Source organism: Archocentrus centrarchus, chromosome 17 (assembly GCF_007364275.1).
Source record: "Archocentrus centrarchus isolate MPI-CPG fArcCen1 chromosome 17, fArcCen1, whole genome shotgun sequence".
Taxonomy (NCBI): Eukaryota; Metazoa; Chordata; class Actinopteri; order Cichliformes; family Cichlidae; genus Archocentrus; species Archocentrus centrarchus.
In genome coordinates, this window is record NC_044362.1 from 16,373,138 (window position 1) to 16,392,618 (window position 19,481).

Here is a 19,481-nt window from a genome sequence, read left to right on the forward strand (position 1 = left end):
AATAAAAATTTAAGAAACTAGACACGAAAACAGATTTCTTGCTTTGATGGAGATCTGATCAGGAGCTTTGTGCCCTCCAAAATCCAGGTAGTTTAAGCGGCATGCAGGAGATGAAGAGGAGTAACGACACAAAACATGTCTGGATTCAGAGAGACCAGCATTACACATCTCACAGTTGTCACGTGTGGTTGAGTTTCTGCAAAGTGTGTACACACATCACAGAGTGCCCAAGGGAGAGAGCACTGTGTAAAAATATATACAAGCAGACAGAATGGGGTGTACATGTGTGCAGCGAGTGAACAGGATTCATTGGGGAGAGGAAAATTTAAAGTGCGCACACACACAAAGATTTGAAGGTGGATTTCATTCCATATAGAAGAAAACTAAAAGGTACCCCCTTATAACCAGACCTCCCATGATTAATTGGATCCATAAGAGCTAAGTATGGTATTGTTCCAATTTTTTTTTTTGGCCGGGCAGTGTTAGTAGTCACCATCCATAAGTCAAAATCTCAGGTTTTTTTTCAAAATTTCAACACACTAACATGATCTGAGAAAATAATTCCTGTTTGGAATACAAAATGAGCTAACCCAATGTCAGCCAACAGGATTAGGACTGAATTTCACCACCATTAATAAATCAGTTCTCTTCACCTGAATGACAATACAATGTGTTGTACTTTTCTGCATGTCCAAGTAGTAAAAAATAAAAAGAGAAGTAGTCCACAGTACAAAAATATTTATTGAATTTTTACTATCACAGGAAACCAGCCCCTAAAGAAAGCAGTCATAGTACAACTATTTTACTATTAATTCATACAAGACTTCCTTAGCACCAACAGGGCTACATTTTGATTTGATTCTCAGTCAAGGATGTTCTTGACCTGTGAGCTGAGGAAACCTGGGAGCAATTTGCCGAGGGAAACCTGGTTGTCCTTGAAATCCAGATTTGAAACCTGCTTTAGCCACGTACTTCTGGTCGTCGAGGACTTTGCTAGACTTGTATGCAACATATGGCTTGAAGGGCAGCTCCTCAAAAGGAACATACGGGCCTCCTACATCTAAGTAGTGATTATAGCCAATGGGTTTCTGTGCTGTAGGAGCTGAAGAGGATGTTGAGCTAACAGGGCTTTGGTAACTCAGTTTAATGGGGGGAGCAGGGTCACCTGGCGTAGCAACTGTGGTAAACTGAGACCAAGTAGGTTGTGTTGGCAGATTTGGTTCGTGTTGGTATGGAGGCCTTCCATAGAAAAACTCAGTGTTGGGGTAGTAATAAACCTGAGTTTTTTCTGGAATTATTTGCAACTGTTGGGCTGGTGGAACGTAGTGCATATATGGAAGATATGAAGCATAATTAACAGGGCTCTGGGGAGGATTTTTGTTGCTGCTAGGTCTAACAGTGGTTGTAGCTGGAGGCACAGTGGTGATAGCTGGGGGGTTTGGGAGAAGATGGTAGGAATTATAGGGGTAATAAGAGTTATATGGATAGTACAGAGGATATGAATATGCAGGAGGCTTTGTTAGAGGGTGTTTAGTTGTGGTGGTGGGCTTAGTCTTAGCAGCTGCTAGTGCCATCATATGCATGTAATAATTATACAAATAAAAATTATATGGATTAGGATAGTAGACTGAAATGGGTCGTTTAGCCTGTCGTTTAGAGCGATGAAAGTGCCATGGGCTGAGAGAGAAGGGAACTTTCTGGGGCTGTTGCACAGGTTCAGGAGTTGTAAAAGCAGGAGTTGCATCAGAATTGGTTATAGGGCAGATGAATTTAACTGCTGTCCCCCGCCAAATCACTGGCAACACATATCTTCCACTCTGAAATGAGACAAACAGGTTTTTGGCCTGGTTTAAAGCATTTGTCAAATTTAGCATTATGTGGCTATACCAGCTTTTATTTTGAAGAGTCACTTTTTAAAACTACCACAAAAGAATGGAATGCATCCAACAGTGTAATGTTTAAAAAAAAAAAAAAAAAAAAAAAAAAGAACCCACATGCCATCAAGTCAAGATCCTTTGAGCCAGTTATGTTAAATGAGCATACCTCTGTTAATACTCTGCAGCCATTATAAGGTACAATTAAAACAAGGCCAAGTGCATTCTGCTGTATTGAGAAACCACAGCTTTCAGGCACCTGCTTCAGTGGCAAAGGATGCACATTGTCTGAGAGGAGAAAAATGTTTATGCTTAATGATAGCTTTTAACAAAGTCTTTCAGATTAAAAAAAAAAAAAAAATGCCTGGGTTACAATGTTCATTTTCTTACCTATATGCAGTTGTATATCAGCAGCACCAGGGCCCATGGCTTTCAGCTTCATCTTCTTATCACCACAATGTAGTGAAGCATTTAATTGCCTCCATTCTGCTTCATTAGCAGCATCATTCAGCTTTGACGTATACTTTGCTTTAGGAATAAAAGATATTCCGACACAAAGTTAGTTGCTACATCCTTTGCCTCAAGTGTACTACTGGAGTTGTACAGGTCACATAAAATTAGCAGAAACAGCCAAGTGTTACCTGTATTGCCTGACTGATGCAAGTCAACATGCAGCAATCCATGTCCTGTGGCTGCAGCAGAAGGAGATATTGACTGGAAGTTAAGTTTTTTTCCATTAAAAAGAATGCTTCCATTTCTTCTGTCCTTCACTGCAGCCTCACTAATTCCCTCATGTTTTTTTACTTTTTTGCCCAGCCCCCACAAGCTAAAACAAAGAACTAAAGAGCACAGGAGCAATGTGACTGCTACAGTTTGACACATTCTACGTCTCCCTACATTATCACCTTCCATAATGTCTACACACACCCAACACAGATGGAAAGCACATCAAAACAACATAGAATTGCAGCTTCTGATGCTGCCTGCAATTTGTCACCACCTAATCAACACAGTTACAGCTTGCACCTGTAGCCTCATTAAGAGCCTTTGGTATCTGACCGTAGCGTGATCCTGGAATAAGTAGATGGTGAGCATTTATTATGGATCTCTGTAGGCCAAACACGCACATCCAATATTAAAAGACTAACTGTTTGAAGGTCCTTCTGTATTAAATTTTTGTTCCAGGAGCGCTCTGGTGTGTGGACTTTCTTCTTCCACTATTGGAACATTTATTATCATGGAAAAAAACATTTGGTTTTGTAGGTTATAGTGTTTTATGTGTGCATTTATTTATTGCCTACTTAGCATTTACATATACATAAGTAGTGAATATGCAGACAAAATACCCCACTAGGCATACTGTAGACAAGTGCAAACTCAGTCTGCCCATGGCTGAACTAACATTTAAAAGTAATAGGGGCAACATTTAATTTAATTTAACATTTAACAGGGGCAAGCTAATTCTCCTTTGGCACTGATTTCAGATTTTATGACTCACTTAACCTTGTCTAGGTAGGTTATTCTGATCAGCTTAAGTAATTTATATTTGACCCAGTAAAAGATTTTTTCTTAATTCCAGCTGACAAATTAAAATATAAATTAGCAACAAAATAAAATAATATATAAAATATTTAAAAAGACAGGAAGTTGTAGCATTCAGGCTCATAATAGTTTAGTTTGTGTGTTAAACTTGCTTAGGAAAAAGCATTTCATGCTTTGTTACTGCCAGTGCAGTCCTTTTCTTTAGGGGCTTGGGACAAGTTCTCAGTTCCAAGAATTACAGTAGTAAACGCTCTCTAATTGCAGCTTGAATACTGAACAACTGAGCAGATAAGTGTAACGAGATCCCATAAAAGAAAAAGAACTGAAAAAAATCAAATTGCAGCTGTAGAGTAGTTTTTGCTTCTCCATTTAGTTGCGTGCATTTTTCATAACAGCACTGAAGGATTATGGAAACACCCCACTTGGATGTTCAGCATTTTTACTTTGTAGCAAATAAAATATTTTATACTACAGCTGAATATTCATACCTATAATAAAAAAATTTTTTAAAAAAGTTTTAATTAATGGCAGTTTTTTTCCCCCCAGATTGTTTGCAAATCTCAACTAGCTGTTGCATCTGGCTGACTGAAAGGAAGAATGGCCTCAAACAAGAAAGTTGAGTAGACAGATGACATCACAGCATCAGGAAAGAACACTCAAAGCAATATGCCTTGAAAATACCAAAAAGGGCAAAAAAAAAAAAAAAAAAAAGTCAATATTTTGTGACAGAACTTTCAGAAATGGGCTGAAAACTCAGCACCAACACAATAAAGTTATAGTGGGATAAAGGCAACCAGTCATGGACTGAATGACTGGATGAGAATGATGTTCAGTGATGATTCTGCACTGGCCAAAGAAATGATGCTGGAAACTTTTTACCCTGGTGCAATTTCAATAAAAACAAAAAAGACTGAAGAAACCAGGACAGCTCCCCACTCATTTATAATCTGAGGTGCTTTTTTTTTTAAGTGACATCCAAGCCTCACAAGTCAGGTCACACAAGCCTGCCATTTTAATTTGCATCACCTCAGCTTTACATGCTCAAAACCTGGAGTCTGAATTTTTCATATGTTCAAACAGCCCAACTCCATCACCCCCCAAAGAATTTCAAACCAAGAACTGGTGTCATTTAAAGCATTTATTAGAGTTTCTGCAAATTAAGAAGAAAGAGAGGGATTGGGCATTAACGGACCTTGTGGCTGAAAGTACGGAAAATTGTGTGACTGAACTTGAGGCAGTATGGTGTCCATACTTCCAGTTTCCGATCCTGGATTAAGATTGTTTGGATATTGTGGGACAAATTGAGGGAAAGGGGCAAAATTCTGAGGCAGCATGGTGTCTGTGCTTCCAGTACCAGCTACCATGTCTGCATTAGGATTGCGTGGAAATTGTGGAAGAGGGACAAACTGAGGGAAGAGAGGATAATGAGACAAGAAATGCATATAGGGTGGAAGCTGCGGCAACTGAGGGTTAGCATCAACGTTAGTTGTGGTTTGAGTACCTGCTGGCACAGGCACTGGGAAGGGCCAAAGAAAAGGTGGAACAACAGGTGTGTAGCCAGGTAAGAGAAATTCAGGAGGAATGAAGGTTTCTGGCTTTGCAGTGGTGGTTGTAGTGGTCGGTGGCGCCGTTGTGGTTGGAACTGGGAGAGAAGAGTAAGGATAAAGGGGAGAATAGAACTGGGGGTATTGCTGAAATGGTGGCATTTCTGGTTGCTTTATGGATGATGCAGGTTCTGGTACAGCAGCTGAATGATATGGATAGTACATCTGGTGTGGAAAGAAAAAGGACTGGGGAACATGGCCATATAATTGGTCTGGATTCTTGCTAGCATAGGGGTTTGATGCAGGATCCTGGGTTGGAGGTGCAGCTGTCACAAGAGCAGATGCTACAGGTTTGGAACACCAGAGGGAGACGGGAATGCCCTGCCACCGCATTGGAAGCACAAAACTGCCACCCTTTAAAGAAAACAAGATCAGGACTTCAGTGTTACCAGTCAAGGATGCCCCAATTTTTTTTTAAACCCTTTTTTTAAGGCATAAATGTTGCACAGTACAATATTTAACTGGTTTGTTAGCCAAACGAGACAGTTCTAAACCCATAACTATTAAAGTAAAGCCTCCGCCATCTAATTGCTTAACCTCCAAGATTAGCTACTTTTAACATGGCAACATTTCCATTACTCAGAAGTAGCATCAGACTTTATTTCAGTTAATAAAGTTACCTCTTGAACCACATTGCAACCATCATAGGGAACCATCATAATAAGTGACAAGGAGTTCCTCTGCATATTGTAGCCACAGCTGGAAGGGACCTGGGTCAGAGATACTGGTGGTGCATTAGCTATGGAATAAAGAAAAATTAAAATAAATCTCCATTACTATGCAATCACATGTGGACACATTACACTCCTGTAGCACAACAACTGAACCCCGTTTGTTTACCTTGGTCCAAGGCAAGCTGTGACACTCCTCTTCCAACTACTCTGAACTTCATCCGATCCCCACCACACAGCAGCAAAGGTGCCATGCGCCTCCATGCTGCTTCTCTGTAACTGGAATCATAGGTTTGGCCTTTTGACCAGCCTGATGCGACAAAAAAAAAAGTAGTAGTTGTAAATAAGATAAAAATAAAATTTTAATTAAAATCGAAATTGAAGCATGTCTGCAAAGGTACATGCTTCAACTTACCTGCGAAATCCATTTGATACGCCGTTTCATCCTCTGCTGAAGAGTTTGCAGAGGCTTTCCCATCTTGGACCTCTGGCTTAAGGCCCGACCCTTTTCCGAGAACTTCTCCGAACACGATTTTCCCCTTTCGAGCACCTAATGTACCGACCTCTTTCCGCCCTTCTCGTCTCTCTGTTTTCTTCAGTCGATAACAGTCTACTATTTGCACTAAATAACACATCAGAATAACAGCTACAGCCAAGCAAACGGTGGCACTGCTCCCCTTTTCGCTACGCATCGTTTTTGCTATGTGTGACTCCTGGAAATGTTAAGAGCTGGAAGGTAAGACTTCCCCACGGCTATTTGTGCGGCAGCAAGCAAACCAGGTGCTGCAACAGCCAATCAGGATCAGAAGAATTGATTCTCTAATCATCTGACACTGTATCCACCTGAGTAATGTAGGGTTAAAATTTAATTCTTAACGGCGTTAAACGTTTGTGTGTTTGTGTTTAATTAAGACACGGAGTAGTCTCAGCTCCAATCAATTAAGTTATACTAATTGGCTTCCTAATGTAACTGAGGGAAAACCGCTCTGCCATCTTTTGGAGAAACAGTATATTGCTCAAAAAAATTAAAGGAACACTTTTTTAGTCAGAGTATAGCATCAAGTCAGTTAAACCTCTGGGAAATTGATCTGGTCAATTAAGTTGCAGATGGAGTTGTTTATATGTTTCAGATGCTTTGGTGTTTATGAAGTTAACAACTGGTGCCCCAGAGGGGCAACAATGAGACAACCCCCAAAACAGGAAGGATTTTACAGGTGGAGGCCAATGACATTTTTTCCTTCTCATCTTTTCTGACTGTTTTTTCACTAGTTTTGCATTTGACTAGGGTCAGTGTCACTACTGGTAGCATGAGGTGGTACCTGGATCCTACTGAGGTTGCGCAGATAGTCCAACTCCTCCAGGACGGCACATCAATATGAACCATTGCCAGAAGGTTTGCTGTGTCTCCCAGCACAGTCTAAAGAGCATGGAGGATATTCCAGGAGACAGGCAGTTACTTTAGGAGAGCTGTCTGTTATGTTTCAGTCCATCCGACACCACCAGATTGTACCTCAGACTGTCCAGGAGCTCACTGATGCTCTCATCCAGATCTGGGAGGAGATCCCCCATCTGTCATCCCATTCAGCCCTCTGTAGGTTGAACATTTTCATTTCCATCAAACGACGTGGCATCCTTTCATTCCTAACATATTACCCAGTCCATATCAGCACAGATTTCCAGCATAATTTTTTTCTCTCCCATTGAGATTTGGTGTGTTTTCAGAGTGTTTCTTTAATTTTTGTGAGCAGTGCAATAAAACGCACAAGATGCACATGTTCAGAGAGAGAGACCTACACTGCACATAAAATAATTTTGGTCACTGCACCAAATTTGTTTTGTCAGCTGTAGTTTCCAGGGTCAACAATGAAAGCTGCTTAAAAAAAAACAAAAAAAAAAAACAGAATTTGAGCATCTACAATGCCATGGCAACTACCAAAACTTCATCTCCTGGTCAAGCTGCAGAAAGGCTATCAAACAAAGCATTAAGGTGGGATTGTTTTGTCAGTTTCTTTCATGCCTACAAATCCTTTGTAAGCACTGGATGACCATGATCACATATTAAAATAATTGTATAAAACTTCTGCCTCTTTTTTTTAAATCTAGAGTCTTAGCATAGAATTTACTGTATATTATTAGAAATTTGTGTCAGAATGCTTTTGGGTATTGGCCTACCCAGTCAGACAGTAGCTGAGATGAGGTCTGCTATTATGTTTACACCATACAGCTATTTCATCTCCATGGTTACTGACAACACCAGCTAGTCTGAAGCATCGCTGAATACTTGACTACCACTGTGGCAAGTACCTTGGGTCTTCATTGTTGTGCTATCTTCCTTATAGTATATCTCACTTAAATAAAATTCTCTGTTTATATAGAGTATATATAGAGATCGTATTTGTATTCAGCTATTGTGAGCTCTATCTGTCTTTTCTTTTTTTTTCTAAATGGTAATGGGGGCATTCCTACTTGAGTGTGCATGTGTTAGGAATAAGTTGTGATTTCTGGTACTTTTACTGTGTGTATTACTGTGTATATTTCTTGAATAGGAAATGAGGCTAGTACATGCAGCAGTGGATCCATTACTTCATCTAGGGATAAATACACCAACCCAGTGACTTCACTGCAGTAAGAGGAACAGAGAAAAAGATGAAGTCCAGCTTTTCCTGCAAGTCTGCTCAAAGTGCATTTTTTAAACAAAATCCCATGTGTACACACTGACCAGTCACTTTATTAGGTACACCTTGCTAGTTCTAGGCTGGGACCCCTTTTGCCTTTAGAACTGCCTTAATTTCAAAGATCAACATACTGTGAGTCCAGAGATCTTTTTCAGACCATTTTCTGTAAACCACAGAGATGTTTTTTTTTTTTTTTTAGGAAAATCCCAGTAGCTAGTACTGGGATATATAGTAAATAGATAGTAAATCACCTTTCATCCCCATTCTGAAGGTTGTCTTGGCCATGTCCACAGGCCTAAATGCACAGAGTGTGATTGGTTGATTTGATATAGCTATTGAATATGTGTACCTAATGAAGTGGCTGGTGAGTGTATATTTATAATTGCAAACCAACATTTTTACAGTTTTCTTATTTAGATTTTGGTGTTTCTTTAGATGGCACAGCTACATTAGATCATGATCTGCTCCACATCCTGGACGACTGCGTAAGACGAATCAAGGAGCGGATAAATGATATTATTAAATGAGTTATTAGCTCACTCTTCCCAAAATCTTTGTTTTCATTTATTTTTCATTTTTTCTGTTTGTCTGGTAAGAGGATGCGAGATATATGTCCACAGTCTGCCAGTGACCCACCCACCTATTGTATCAGAGCCGCGGGAGTTTTGAGGTACAGTCGGGAGTCTGACAGACACAGGCTGAACTTAACAACCATTCCTCAAAAGGTAAAAAATATCAAATGTTTACTTACTTTTGTGAAGCTAAATCAGAAAAAAGCATGATGTTGCAGATAATGTTACTCCAATTTAAAAAAAAATAAATAAATGTTATTCAGTCCCAGTCTCCAACAGAATACCCAGTACAATGTGAGTACTGTGGAGAAAAGGCCCATCCTCCACTGGATCTAACATGGATACATAATTCCGAGGTGTGGCAGTAAGTGGTCGATTCCAAATTCCTCAAATTTACCTACTGTAATACATTACCTCCTTGCAACTTCTTTGTCCATCTTAGACACGCTTCTGTTGTGATCAGCGACAGCAACTGTGTCAAATGCTGGTGAAGGAAACACTTTTGTGTGAGGAGCGATCTGACCTGATTACTTGTAATCTAACGTTAGAAGAAGAGATTGAGATGCTGTGCTACAAAGCCAGGGAGAGTGAAGCTCACCACAAATTTATCAGAGACTTACTGGGAAAACTTAGGTATGCATTTACACGATTTTGCTCCAAAATGCATCCAAACAGGACCAAATTAGAATAGAAATAGGACTCAAATAATGTGTAAAATTAATATCAATAGTGCCTTAATTTGTATTTTTTCATAGAGTACAATCAGGAAAATCTACAGTCTACAGTGGTTACCCAGTTAATGTACCTGCAGCACAGACCTGTGAGTAGTCAGGAACATACCCACTGGAAGCCATAAATCTCTACATACAGTGATGATTAAAAAACAGGTATAGATAGATTCTGTGAAACTAACACAATTTATTCTGCTATTGTTTAGCTGTACCCACACCAGGGGTCCTCAGGTTAAGACTCTCGAGTCTACAACGAGAAGCAGTCAGGAGAGTGCATCCCAGCACAGGTGAAAAGTTGTTGGAAAAAAAAGAGGAGGAGGTGATGCTCCCTTTTTTTGATCGGACACCAGTTCAGTTTGGCATATGTTATCATCAGGTAACACCAAATAAGTATTATTATATTATTTTTTATGATCCATAGGTCTAAGAATTTTCATCGATTATACTGGGGATATCTAAAATGTTGTTCTTGCTAACACAGGGTTTCATATCACCCTCTTAATATAAAGTTTTATTTGTGCCTAAATCATAATTGTTTTTCAATGTTTGGTTCAGTTTTTTGTCTTTTCTGAAAAATCAAAAACAAACAAACAAACAGCCTAACTTAGGCCTATATCGGTGACGATATAGAGTTGAATGAGTCCCCAGATAGCTGCATTATACACAAAGACACTGCCCCCGTGTGGTCACATTGTGTCCACGTAATGCACAACAACCAACAACACTTCCCAATGCAAGACTTTTGTTATTGTAAACAGGCTAAATAGTAATATTATTTATAAAGAGTCACTGCTGTGATTTATGATTGCACACTAATAAAGCAGGGAAAAGAGAAATTAAAGGCCAAAAGACAGTAAAACCTCACAGAGGTCGACTTCTGTTTATTGATCAAAAGAAAGCTTGAATGTAGAGGCATACTGGCAATAATGCAATCTACCCACCTCTTTCAAAACCCACATGCTTTTTATGCTTGCTGAAGTAACATTTTGGACCTTGTTTTTGTTTTATAAATATTCACAGGTGCGGTCTGAATTTCTACAGAAATTTTATTCCAGTGGCATTAAATTCTTTACTATGTTCCCTGACGGCTCTGCTCAGGTCTTGTATCCTTTCAGATTTGATCAGTTTTGTTGTGGAGATAAAGAGACTATACAGACATTATTTAAAAATGTGCAATTTAAGCATTAAGGAATTCAAGCGAATGACAGTTGAATTGAATATACTCTATAGCCAGTGTTCCTGTCCTTACCAGCTTGGTTACAGTTATCCCTCAGGCCTCTTAGCCGTGCTTTGTGTTGTCACTGAACACAATGGAAGAGTCTGTATTGTGTATGACGACGTCAGTACTCCCAATCAGCCAATCAGAGCTGTATTTCAGTCTGATGGCAGAGCGACATGTTATCACACCAATGGAAACATATGGTAAATAATATTTTATATATATATATATTTACCACTTATTAAACAAAGCCTGTGTGATTATTATTATTAGGCTTGTAGGTGTTATAGTTATAAATGTGTCAATCCATTATCCCGTCTTTATACTCATAATGGTATGCTCATGTGTGGTTTCAGGAAAAGGGGGATGAGGTGCAAATATAATATTTGAAATTTGCACAGCAGTGCATTTTGACGCATACGTGTGTTTGTGCGCTCACTTTGCAGGCTGTCCTTAAACATGTCAGGTGGTCGGCGCTTAAATGACGCAGGCACTACAACTTGTAGGTGGAGCTGGGGCACTCTCACTCCCCTGCAGCCCATATTTCTGTCCCTCAACGAAAGTGTTGGAGTTCGAGTCCTGGGGAAAAAACAAGTGTTTGTTTCCTTCTTGGCGTGCGGGCAACAGGTTAAGCTCAGTGTGGGTACCAGCTGTGCTCAGGTAAGGCTGAGCATCTTTAACAAACGTACTGTGTAACTTGCAATAATCTGCATATTATGAACTTAAAGATATTTAATTAAAAATAGTACAAATGTAACATATCAAGAGTTAAAAATGAAAAGTTTTTTTTTTTGGAAAATATACGCTGAATTTGAAATTAGAACACATCCATATGTTGGGACAGGGGTATACATCACCTCAAGTTTCAAGTAGAGGATTGAAATGATTTGTAAAATGGTGTGAATAACCTTTGTTTAGGGTGAACACGAGCACACTTCAGGATCGCTGGTTTCCAAAGATGAGCTGTTAGCACTGGCAGCCAAAATCAGGATCCATGCGGCCATTCAGCATCTTCACCAGTACCTGACGCCACCCTCTCATCCCCAAATGCTCAAGCCTACACCAACCCCTTATCTACATGTTGCTGCTCAAAGGCTCCTGAAATTCAGTGATGATGTAATGATGAGTGACAGTGACAGAGCCTTCATCTGTAGGTGCCTACAGGATTGTTGAGCTGTAATAAAGAATAGTGCAACTCAATGATAGTGGCTCTGAAATTGCAAAAATTATTTTAAATTAGGTGATGTAGCTTTTTTTTTTCTTTAAAGTATCTAAGTATATTCTAAGTGTGTGTGTGTGTGGGGGGGGGGGGGGGGGGGTATTCTATGCACTAACACTTGAGTGTCAACATGTTCATCTTTTAACAATAAAGCTAAAAAGGTTTTAGATATGACCTCTTTGGCACTCTTGCCTAATTTCTCATTTTCTGGAAAGCCACTTTATTTTTTTCCAAAAAGACTGATTTTCCAAAGACAAACAAAGGTGTTACACAAATAACTCATGAAATGACCTTCATTACTCATTGTAAAATAATATTTAAAAAGTAACAAATGCTGTTGCACGCTACCCGCACTGTGTTTGTGTTGGACTTGTCTCATCAAATCAGTGTAAAGCCTGTAGACTTAATTACCGGACTGCTTCTCCAGATGATTCTGTACTATTGCAAAGTTTCCTTTACCTACAGTAACTGCAGCCTTGATGACAGATGTGTAAGCCATTTCACCCCCGAGTCTCATCTGTGAGTACAATTATTTCCTTTAACTCAACAGCACACCTCAGCTTCAGAGTTAAATAGTTAATATGTTTAATCTTATTTTCCTCCACAATTTGTAAATATAAAAATTCAGAAATCATATCAAGATACATGTTCTCAATGTTATTTCCACAACAGTGACGACACATTTTAAGTGCTGCAAATTTCTACATGACAAATCTACTTTGAGAACAATAAACAAATTTCTACATATGGCTCAGTGGTACAAATGACAACTGTTTTTATTCACATAGATCGAATTATATGCAAAGAGTTAAAGACTACAAGGACCAATGTTAACGCTCTCCTTATGGGATCACTAATATCACCTGGATGAACTCTGTAGTAGTATGAATAGTACAAGAAAATGACAAAATGGCCAGCACTGTTGCCATGGATCCCACTCTGGCGTCAGGGGCGGGTCATCTCTAAGGGGTGCAGTGAAGAGTGATGGGGACATCCAGTCTGTGCTAGCAGTCTTCCTGCCTTCAGCGCAGACGTTCATAAACATCACCTCACAGCCCAGTGAGAAACCCACCTCAAACCTAGAAGGGCAGAGAGCGAGGGCAGACCTAATTAAAAAGCATAAACATTCACACTGGTGCAAGTGCTTCAGAAGAAAAAAGGGTCCCACTCATCCAGCGCCTGGAACATGACTGTACTTACATGGAGGGGCATTTAGCTCCAGCCAGGAATTTTACAGTAAGGTTAGGAATGGTGGTGTCTTGTGTTCATATGAACGTTCATCTTCATTTCGTTATCCAGGATTTGCACAAGCTGCTGCATGGAGGGCAGGTGGCCTGATTCTAGTTTGGACCACACTGGTACGTCTATGAGAAGAAGAAAAAAAAAAAAAAAAATTCATTATAAATGGACTAGACTTTGTTCCATTGCTTCAAGTTCATGAATATTTTATTGCAAGAAAAATGAAGTAAATTCTAAGCAAACCCACTGGGTGCAGTCACCAAACATGTGCTGGGAATAATACTCACCGTTTAATGTGATTTCGAATGCTCCTGTTGACATTAACTGGTTTTCAATCATGTTGCTGAGGAAGAACACCATCATACAGGCATATATCTGAAGGAGAGCAAAGATTTTTAGTTTAGTTTTATTTTTTTCCAAGTAATGTTCAGTGAGCAGAAATTAGGACAAAAACTCACAGGATAAAAGTGGTGCTCTAGTAAGAGAATGACATTTATGGCATCCAGTGGTGCACTTCAGCAGTCACTTGCACTGGAGTAACACTCTACATTGAGTATGTTTCACTATTTTTATATAATATGTATAATTTTTTTGTTTTTTAAATCCAAGTTACATATGGGCCACTGCCATTAAGCTGCTAAGACAGACTGATGTATATAGCAACTGGTGAATTGTGCCAGAATATTTTCAAATATTTGTTCTTTTCTTGCACTGCATATTGTTTTAGGTGCAATCGGTAAAGACTAATATTTAACCATTTTTCCTGCACACAGGTTAGACTGCTGCAGCAATATTTTAATGACCAAAAGGGCTGACTTTCTAACCATTTCCTTCCATCTTAAATTGTTTCCTCTCTGCAGTTTGCATGACAGGGATTGACAGTTGTGTATTCCTGCTTTTGGCGCACCCTCTCCAACGGAGCTCACCTTATTGGCTGATGAGATTACAGTGCAATAAGATTACACAGCAGCAAATTACAGAGCGTGGCACAGTCAATCAAACTAGATTTCTTCTCTCAAGGCAGCTGATTTACCGACAGCCGTCTAGATTCATGTTTAATATTGCGTAAAAGGATTCCACATATATACTGGAAGCTGTTTTAAATGCGCACACACACACACACACAGCTGGAGACCTTAAGATGGTCTTTGTTATTAATCAGATGTGGCTTAAGAGATTTTTAAAGAGCAAGTTTACTATTAAAACCAGTCCAATTAATCTTTATTCTATATGCTATTGCGCAATTTTCTATTGTGTTTGGCTTTCAGTGGCACAAAATTTGTTTAATTTTTATCAGCTTTCTGTCCAAAAAAGAAAAAAAAAGAACCTAAAAATCACAGTTAGTGCAGAAAGGCTTTTAAGATTCGCCCTCTGAGCCTTTGCCAGGTCTTTAACCCCAGGGATAACAGATCCAAGCACATACTTAACAAAACAGCCAGAAGCCCCTCCATGAAGAGCTAATGAAATCCTGTGGGTTTTAGTTGTACTTGGCAGTGTGTAAGTAAACAGAAACTAAAGCCCACCTTTTTTCATTTCTACATGCTACCCATGCTTAAGTGTGATATCTGCAATAACTTGCCAAAACAATGTGCAGCTTCATCTTGCTGACAATCCACAGTCAGATTTCTAACATGCTGCTACACATGAAAACTACAGCGAAAACTCTCCCATAAGGACAGAGCTTTGATTCCAGGAAAACTTACCTTATTTCCTTGGCCCCACTCCCAGATTCCTGGGGCTTGCATACCAAAGAGGGCGAAAGGGTCCCTGCCGATAATAATCAGCCCAATCACCAGCAGTTTGAACACAGACAGGAAGGAAGCAACGTGTCTGTGGAAGTAAAACAAAAATGCATGTGGATAAAGCTTTGGATACAGCTCTGGATACAGCGCCTACACATGATAACAAAGAAGACAGAGCTTGTTACAGATGTAAAATCTGGCTTTTAAAATTCCATACAGGGAACTATTGAAAGCAATGGCTCAAGAATCTGAGAGAGAGTTTGATACCATCTACATTTCTTTTACACAGCTTCTCCCTCGTGTGTTCATTAGGAGCTCAGATTAATACCCAAGCATCTCAGTAACACCACACCTTAACTACAACACACCTGAGACTGCCACGCAAATGTGTCTCAAATGTAACATAAATATAACTCAATTCCCAAGGCAAAGATTCTTCAGAATCCCACAGACTTAACATTTAATCAGAAGCCAAATTATAGTCTCTCTATAGTTGCTGGATCACTCTAGAACAGGAGGGTGAGAAATACTGAAGAAAAGATTTAATGTGTTACATATATATAAATAGTCCTACGTTTGAAACCAATTTTGACTTTCCCTATTAGTCATGCTTTAGATAAATATATAGATAGGCAGGTAGACAGGATTACTGTTAAGGTTCCAACCCAACTTTCAAGGTAATGTCAGCAACAGTAGAAGACTATGGCAACTTGGGAACTGATTCATAGGATAATTTGGAGCAGGTTCTTCATTACTCTCCCCAGTTAAGGCCACATTATTTTTTTAACTAAGTGTACCTAATAAATTGGCAATGGTGCGTATGTCAAGTAATCCTATATAAATCTACACATTTGTAAAATCTAAAGAAAAATCTCATGGCATCTCAGATATTAGAGAATAACGTAGGTGATTAATAATTACAATATCTGCACTAAGTTATCATGATTCCCAATTTAATTGGCATGTTTATATACCTTAGCTGAAATCATCACATGCATTTCTGTATTACATAAGGTGCCGTTCTGCTAGATACACCCAGGAACTTATATAACCCCATCCCTCTGGCCTGAAAAGTCATTTTTCCCTCATGGCCCTAACAAAGAGTCCTCATAAGTTAAGACTGGGCTTGCTAACCCTCTGTTACTGATTACCATTCCCTACTAAAAAATGTGGCACAGTTGTTTCTGCTGTCTGTGGTGCATACCCATTTAATACCTTGAAGATTTGGAGATGCAAAATGAAATAAGTTGAAATAATGTTGGCCAAGTTTGTTTAACAATTAGTCTAGTGCTGACATTTCACTTTAATTTGTACACATTTTCTTTATTGGAGTGATTTTAGGACAATAGTTTCAATCTGTATCTAGTAAAACCACCAAATACAAATTTGTCAGAGGTCAGAAATGTTCGTGCAGAAGAATTCCACTTCCTCAGACAAATCGCAGCTAATCCCAGGAAGCTTTCAGGCTGCTTTAATAAGCCCGGACGTAATCCACTTGTAACAAGGCAGACAATCCTCACGCTCTCCCTTACCGGTAGATTGGCAAAGGAAGATAGTTCTCCCCTTCAATGCGGATGTCTGGGTACCGCTGGTACAAGGCCTGCGTGTACTCCTCAAACACCCGCTTGTACCCTCAGGAAATGCTGTGGGGAAAACAAGCACACTTCTAGTCCACAGTCACAACACCACAATCTAACAAAGGTTACGTTGATGACTTAGCCTTGAGATCTGAATTTAAACTTGTCTGTAGCAGCGTGTTATCATACAAATTAAACACATTATTCCAAAGCTGCAGGTTCACCTTTGTAGGCTATGCTTGCTTTAGTGAGTAGCATATTTACATTGCAAATGTGGGCTTCCTGTTCTTTTTTTAATCACAGTCATATTTCCTCACATACAGAACAGTAAACAAAGCGAGTTTTCAGGATAACACACCGCCTCCTGCTCCTGTTAATATTTAGAGTAGTTGGGGCAGGAATTTGCTTCAAGTCAACGGAGCTGGCTAGAAAAGCGAAAACAATATGTTTAATTTACCTACGATAGTAAACATTTTACTGGAAAAAAAAAAAAAAACCGTCGTCTGTAGCATAAACCACCACCACGTTAATATGACCTCCATTCACTGGACGGCTTCTTTAAAGGTTTAATAATGCGTGTTTGACAGCGGAAGTGGGAGCCATGTTTTCCGCGAAATGTTTATGAAATGTGTCAAAAAAATTATCGACTTCCAGAAAATTATTTCACTCTGCGCTTTTGACATAATTTTATTTATTTGTTTTTCCAACTAAGCAACCAGCGCAGTGTGGCAGCGTTGTTTTCCTAACCCATATCCCTCTAAACTAACCTCCTGTCAGCGAGCTTTAATCGATTGTCGGCCTGCGACGCTGTTAGCCGTGGGGTTTAGCTAGCGTGCAATGACTCGCCAGTTTTTCGCTCATTTACTCACCAGATTTGAAACTTGAGAAGGGGTCCCGTGGCAAACTGCATCTTCATTTTCTTTACACCACTACTGTCACCAGCTGTGGCGCAGCAAAGGGAGAACACCCCCAAAATTAGGAGCGAAAACCGTAACCACTTCATAGCTACCCTCTCTGAGGATCCCTTCCTCAACCCGTCGTGCACAGCCAGGTTAATCCGTACATTTCGTTTCTGGTTGGTCCCTCCTTTTCCTCTTCCTCCAATCGCGGATCTTAACCGGCCCTGGCACCACCTTTAGCACCACCTACCGCACTGGCAGTTCAATTGATCAACAGCGCCTAGACTAAACCCTTTTTTTTTAAATTTTATACCAGTTCAGTTACACAAGATGGATGAACTCTTCATAAAGATAGGTGACAAATTAAATAAAGTGCCTTCAAAATTCCAACATTTTCCAATTTGGCCATCATTTCCATGTTAGGAAACAGCTGTTTCACTATCGAAATCCAACCTCTGGATACATGCTGTTGACTATAAGTAAGTCAAATGTATGACTTAAAAATTTCTTCAGAGCTTCTTTGTTTGAACTAAAACAAGATTATTGAGATGACATAAATTATACACTGATTAGGCATAATCAGGTAAAGTGGACAACACTGATTATCTATTTATCATGGCACATGATAGTGGGTGGGATATAGAAGCAAGTGAACATTTTTCCCACAAAGTTAATGTTAGAAACTGGGGAAATCAGCATGTGTAAGGATTTAAGTGAGTTTGACAAGGTCCAAATTGTGATGGTTAGATGGCTGTGTCAGAGCATTTCCAAACCTGCAGCTCTTTGGGGTGTTCCTGGTCTGCATTGGTCAGTTTCTATGAAAAATGGTCCAAGGATGAAATAGTGGTGAACCAGCAACAGGGTCATGGGCAGCCAAGGCTCACTGATGCACGTGGAGAGTGAAGGCTGGCCTGTGGCCTGTAGCTCAAACTGCCAAAAAGGTTCATGCTGTTTTTTGATAGAAAGGTGTCAGAATACACAGAGCATCACAGTTGATTCTGTATGGGGCAACATAGCTGTAGACCAGTTAGGGTGCCCAGGCTAACCCCTGTCCACCACCAAAAGTGCCAACAATGGGCACGTGAGCATCAGAGCTGGCCTACAGAGCAATGGAAGAAGGTGCCCTGGTCTGATGAATCACGTTTTCTTTTACATCACATGAATGGCCAGGTGTGTGTGTGTCACTTACCTGGGGAACACCTGGCACCTGGATGCACTATGGGAAAAAGGCAAGCTGACAGAGACTGTGATGCTTTAGACAATATTCTGTCGGGAAACCTTGGGTCCTGCCATCCATGTGGATGTTACTTTGTGGATGTTACCACCTGCCTTAGCATTATTGCAAACCATGTACACCCTTTCATGGTAACAGTATTCCCTGATGGCTGTGGGCTCTTTCAGCAGGATAATGCACCCTGCCACAAAACAAAAATGCTTCAGGAACGATTTGATGTGTTGACTTGGCCTACAAATCCCCCAGATCTCAATCCAGTCGAGCATCTGTGGGATGTGTTGGACAAACAAGTCCAACCCATGGGGGGGCCTTACCTTTTAACTTAGAGGACTAAAGGATCCATTGCTAACATCTTGGTGCCAGATACCACAGCACACCTTCAGGGGTCTAGTGGAGTCCATGCCTTAAGAGATCAGAGCTGTTTTGGCAGCAAAAGGGAGACCAACACAATATTAAGCAGGTGGTCATAAGGTTATGTCTGATCAGTGCCTGTTGCTCCATAGTGCTGTGCAGCTCAAGGGGTCAGCCTTTCACCCCTTTGAAACAACTAGCCATTTAATATTCATCCAGATCCAGTTTATTCCTGTGGGATTCAATGAATTTCATGTATCCCACACTCGAAGAATCCTTTACCCTTGGCTCAGCTCTCTCATGCTGGCACACCTTGTTGTCTTTTTTTTTTT

The 19,481-nt window shown here is 39.9% G+C and overlaps 4 protein-coding genes across 9 annotated transcripts; 1 reads left to right on the top strand and 3 right to left on the bottom strand.

Annotated features, from left to right (window-relative positions):
• Positions 1-782: 782 nt before the first annotated feature.
• On the bottom strand, positions 783-2,577 carry LOC115796486 (extensin-like). The gene is made up of 4 exons (XM_030752914.1): positions 2,516-2,577; positions 2,265-2,402; positions 2,044-2,162; positions 783-1,817 (listed from the first exon to the last, which is right to left on the bottom strand). Exons 2-4 carry the CDS (start codon positions 2,314-2,316, stop codon positions 867-869), a joined length of 1,122 nt encoding a protein of 373 aa, XP_030608774.1. The 5' UTR covers positions 2,317-2,402; positions 2,516-2,577; the 3' UTR covers positions 783-866.
• A 1,994-nt stretch (positions 2,578-4,571) lies between these two features.
• On the bottom strand, positions 4,572-6,485 carry LOC115796388 (proline-rich protein 36-like). The gene is made up of 4 exons (XM_030752783.1): positions 6,107-6,485; positions 5,861-6,001; positions 5,641-5,759; positions 4,572-5,374 (listed from the first exon to the last, which is right to left on the bottom strand). The coding sequence occupies exons 1-4, from the start codon at positions 6,381-6,383 to the stop codon at positions 4,574-4,576; spliced, it is 1,338 nt and encodes a 445-aa protein (XP_030608643.1). The 5' UTR covers positions 6,384-6,485; the 3' UTR covers positions 4,572-4,573.
• A 1,430-nt stretch (positions 6,486-7,915) lies between these two features.
• On the top strand, positions 7,916-12,077 carry LOC115796233 (glutamate-rich protein 6). 6 transcript variants are annotated; one of them, XM_030752537.1, is made up of 12 exons: positions 7,916-7,987; positions 8,238-8,371; positions 8,802-8,851; positions 8,963-9,091; positions 9,202-9,294; positions 9,381-9,571; positions 9,694-9,758; positions 9,876-10,045; positions 10,690-10,772; positions 10,933-11,091; positions 11,335-11,548; positions 11,807-12,077. In XM_030752537.1, the coding sequence occupies exons 2-12, from the start codon at positions 8,338-8,340 to the stop codon at positions 12,059-12,061; spliced, it is 1,443 nt and encodes a 480-aa protein (XP_030608397.1). In that variant the 5' UTR covers positions 7,916-7,987; positions 8,238-8,337; the 3' UTR covers positions 12,062-12,077. The 6 variants fall into 6 exon arrangements, with proteins under 6 accessions (XP_030608397.1, XP_030608398.1, XP_030608399.1 ...); XM_030752538.1 differs by having other exon boundaries at positions 8,238-8,356; XM_030752539.1 differs by lacking the exon at positions 7,916-7,987 and having other exon boundaries at positions 8,280-8,356; positions 8,965-9,091.
• A 591-nt stretch (positions 12,078-12,668) lies between these two features.
• Positions 12,669-17,737, bottom strand: selenot1a (selenoprotein T, 1a). The gene is made up of 6 exons (XM_030752543.1): positions 17,535-17,737; positions 16,621-16,731; positions 15,050-15,176; positions 13,634-13,721; positions 13,308-13,471; positions 12,669-13,186 (listed from the first exon to the last, which is right to left on the bottom strand). The coding sequence occupies exons 1-5, from the start codon at positions 17,666-17,668 to the stop codon at positions 13,350-13,352; spliced, it is 582 nt and encodes a 193-aa protein (XP_030608403.1). The 5' UTR covers positions 17,669-17,737; the 3' UTR covers positions 12,669-13,186; positions 13,308-13,349.
• Positions 17,738-19,481: the final 1,744 nt, after the last annotated feature.

Coding starts and splice junctions, on each gene's coding strand:
- LOC115796486 (XM_030752914.1), bottom strand. CDS start 2,316: ATGAAGCTGAAAGCCATGGGCCCTGGTGCTGCTGATATACAACTGCAT. Junction 2,163..2,264: donor TGATATACAACTGCATATAG/GTAAGAAAATGA, acceptor TTCTCCTCTCAG/ACAATGTGCATCCTTTGCCA. Junction 1,818..2,043: donor GCTGCAGAGTATTAACAGAG/GTATGCTCATTT, acceptor GTCTCATTTCAG/AGTGGAAGATATGTGTTGCC.
- LOC115796388 (XM_030752783.1), bottom strand. CDS start 6,383: ATGCGTAGCGAAAAGGGGAGCAGTGCCACCGTTTGCTTGGCTGTAGCT. Junction 6,002..6,106: donor GTATCAAATGGATTTCGCAG/GTAAGTTGAAGC, acceptor TTGTCGCATCAG/GCTGGTCAAAAGGCCAAACC. Junction 5,760..5,860: donor ACAGCTTGCCTTGGACCAAG/GTAAACAAACGG, acceptor TTTATTCCATAG/CTAATGCACCACCAGTATCT.
- LOC115796233 (XM_030752537.1), top strand. CDS start 8,338: ATGAAGTCCAGCTTTTCCTGCAAGTCTGCTCAAA. Junction 9,572..9,693: donor GACTTACTGGGAAAACTTAG/GTATGCATTTAC, acceptor ATTTTTTCATAG/AGTACAATCAGGAAAATCTA. Junction 10,046..10,689: donor TTGGCATATGTTATCATCAG/GTAACACCAAAT, acceptor AAATATTCACAG/GTGCGGTCTGAATTTCTACA.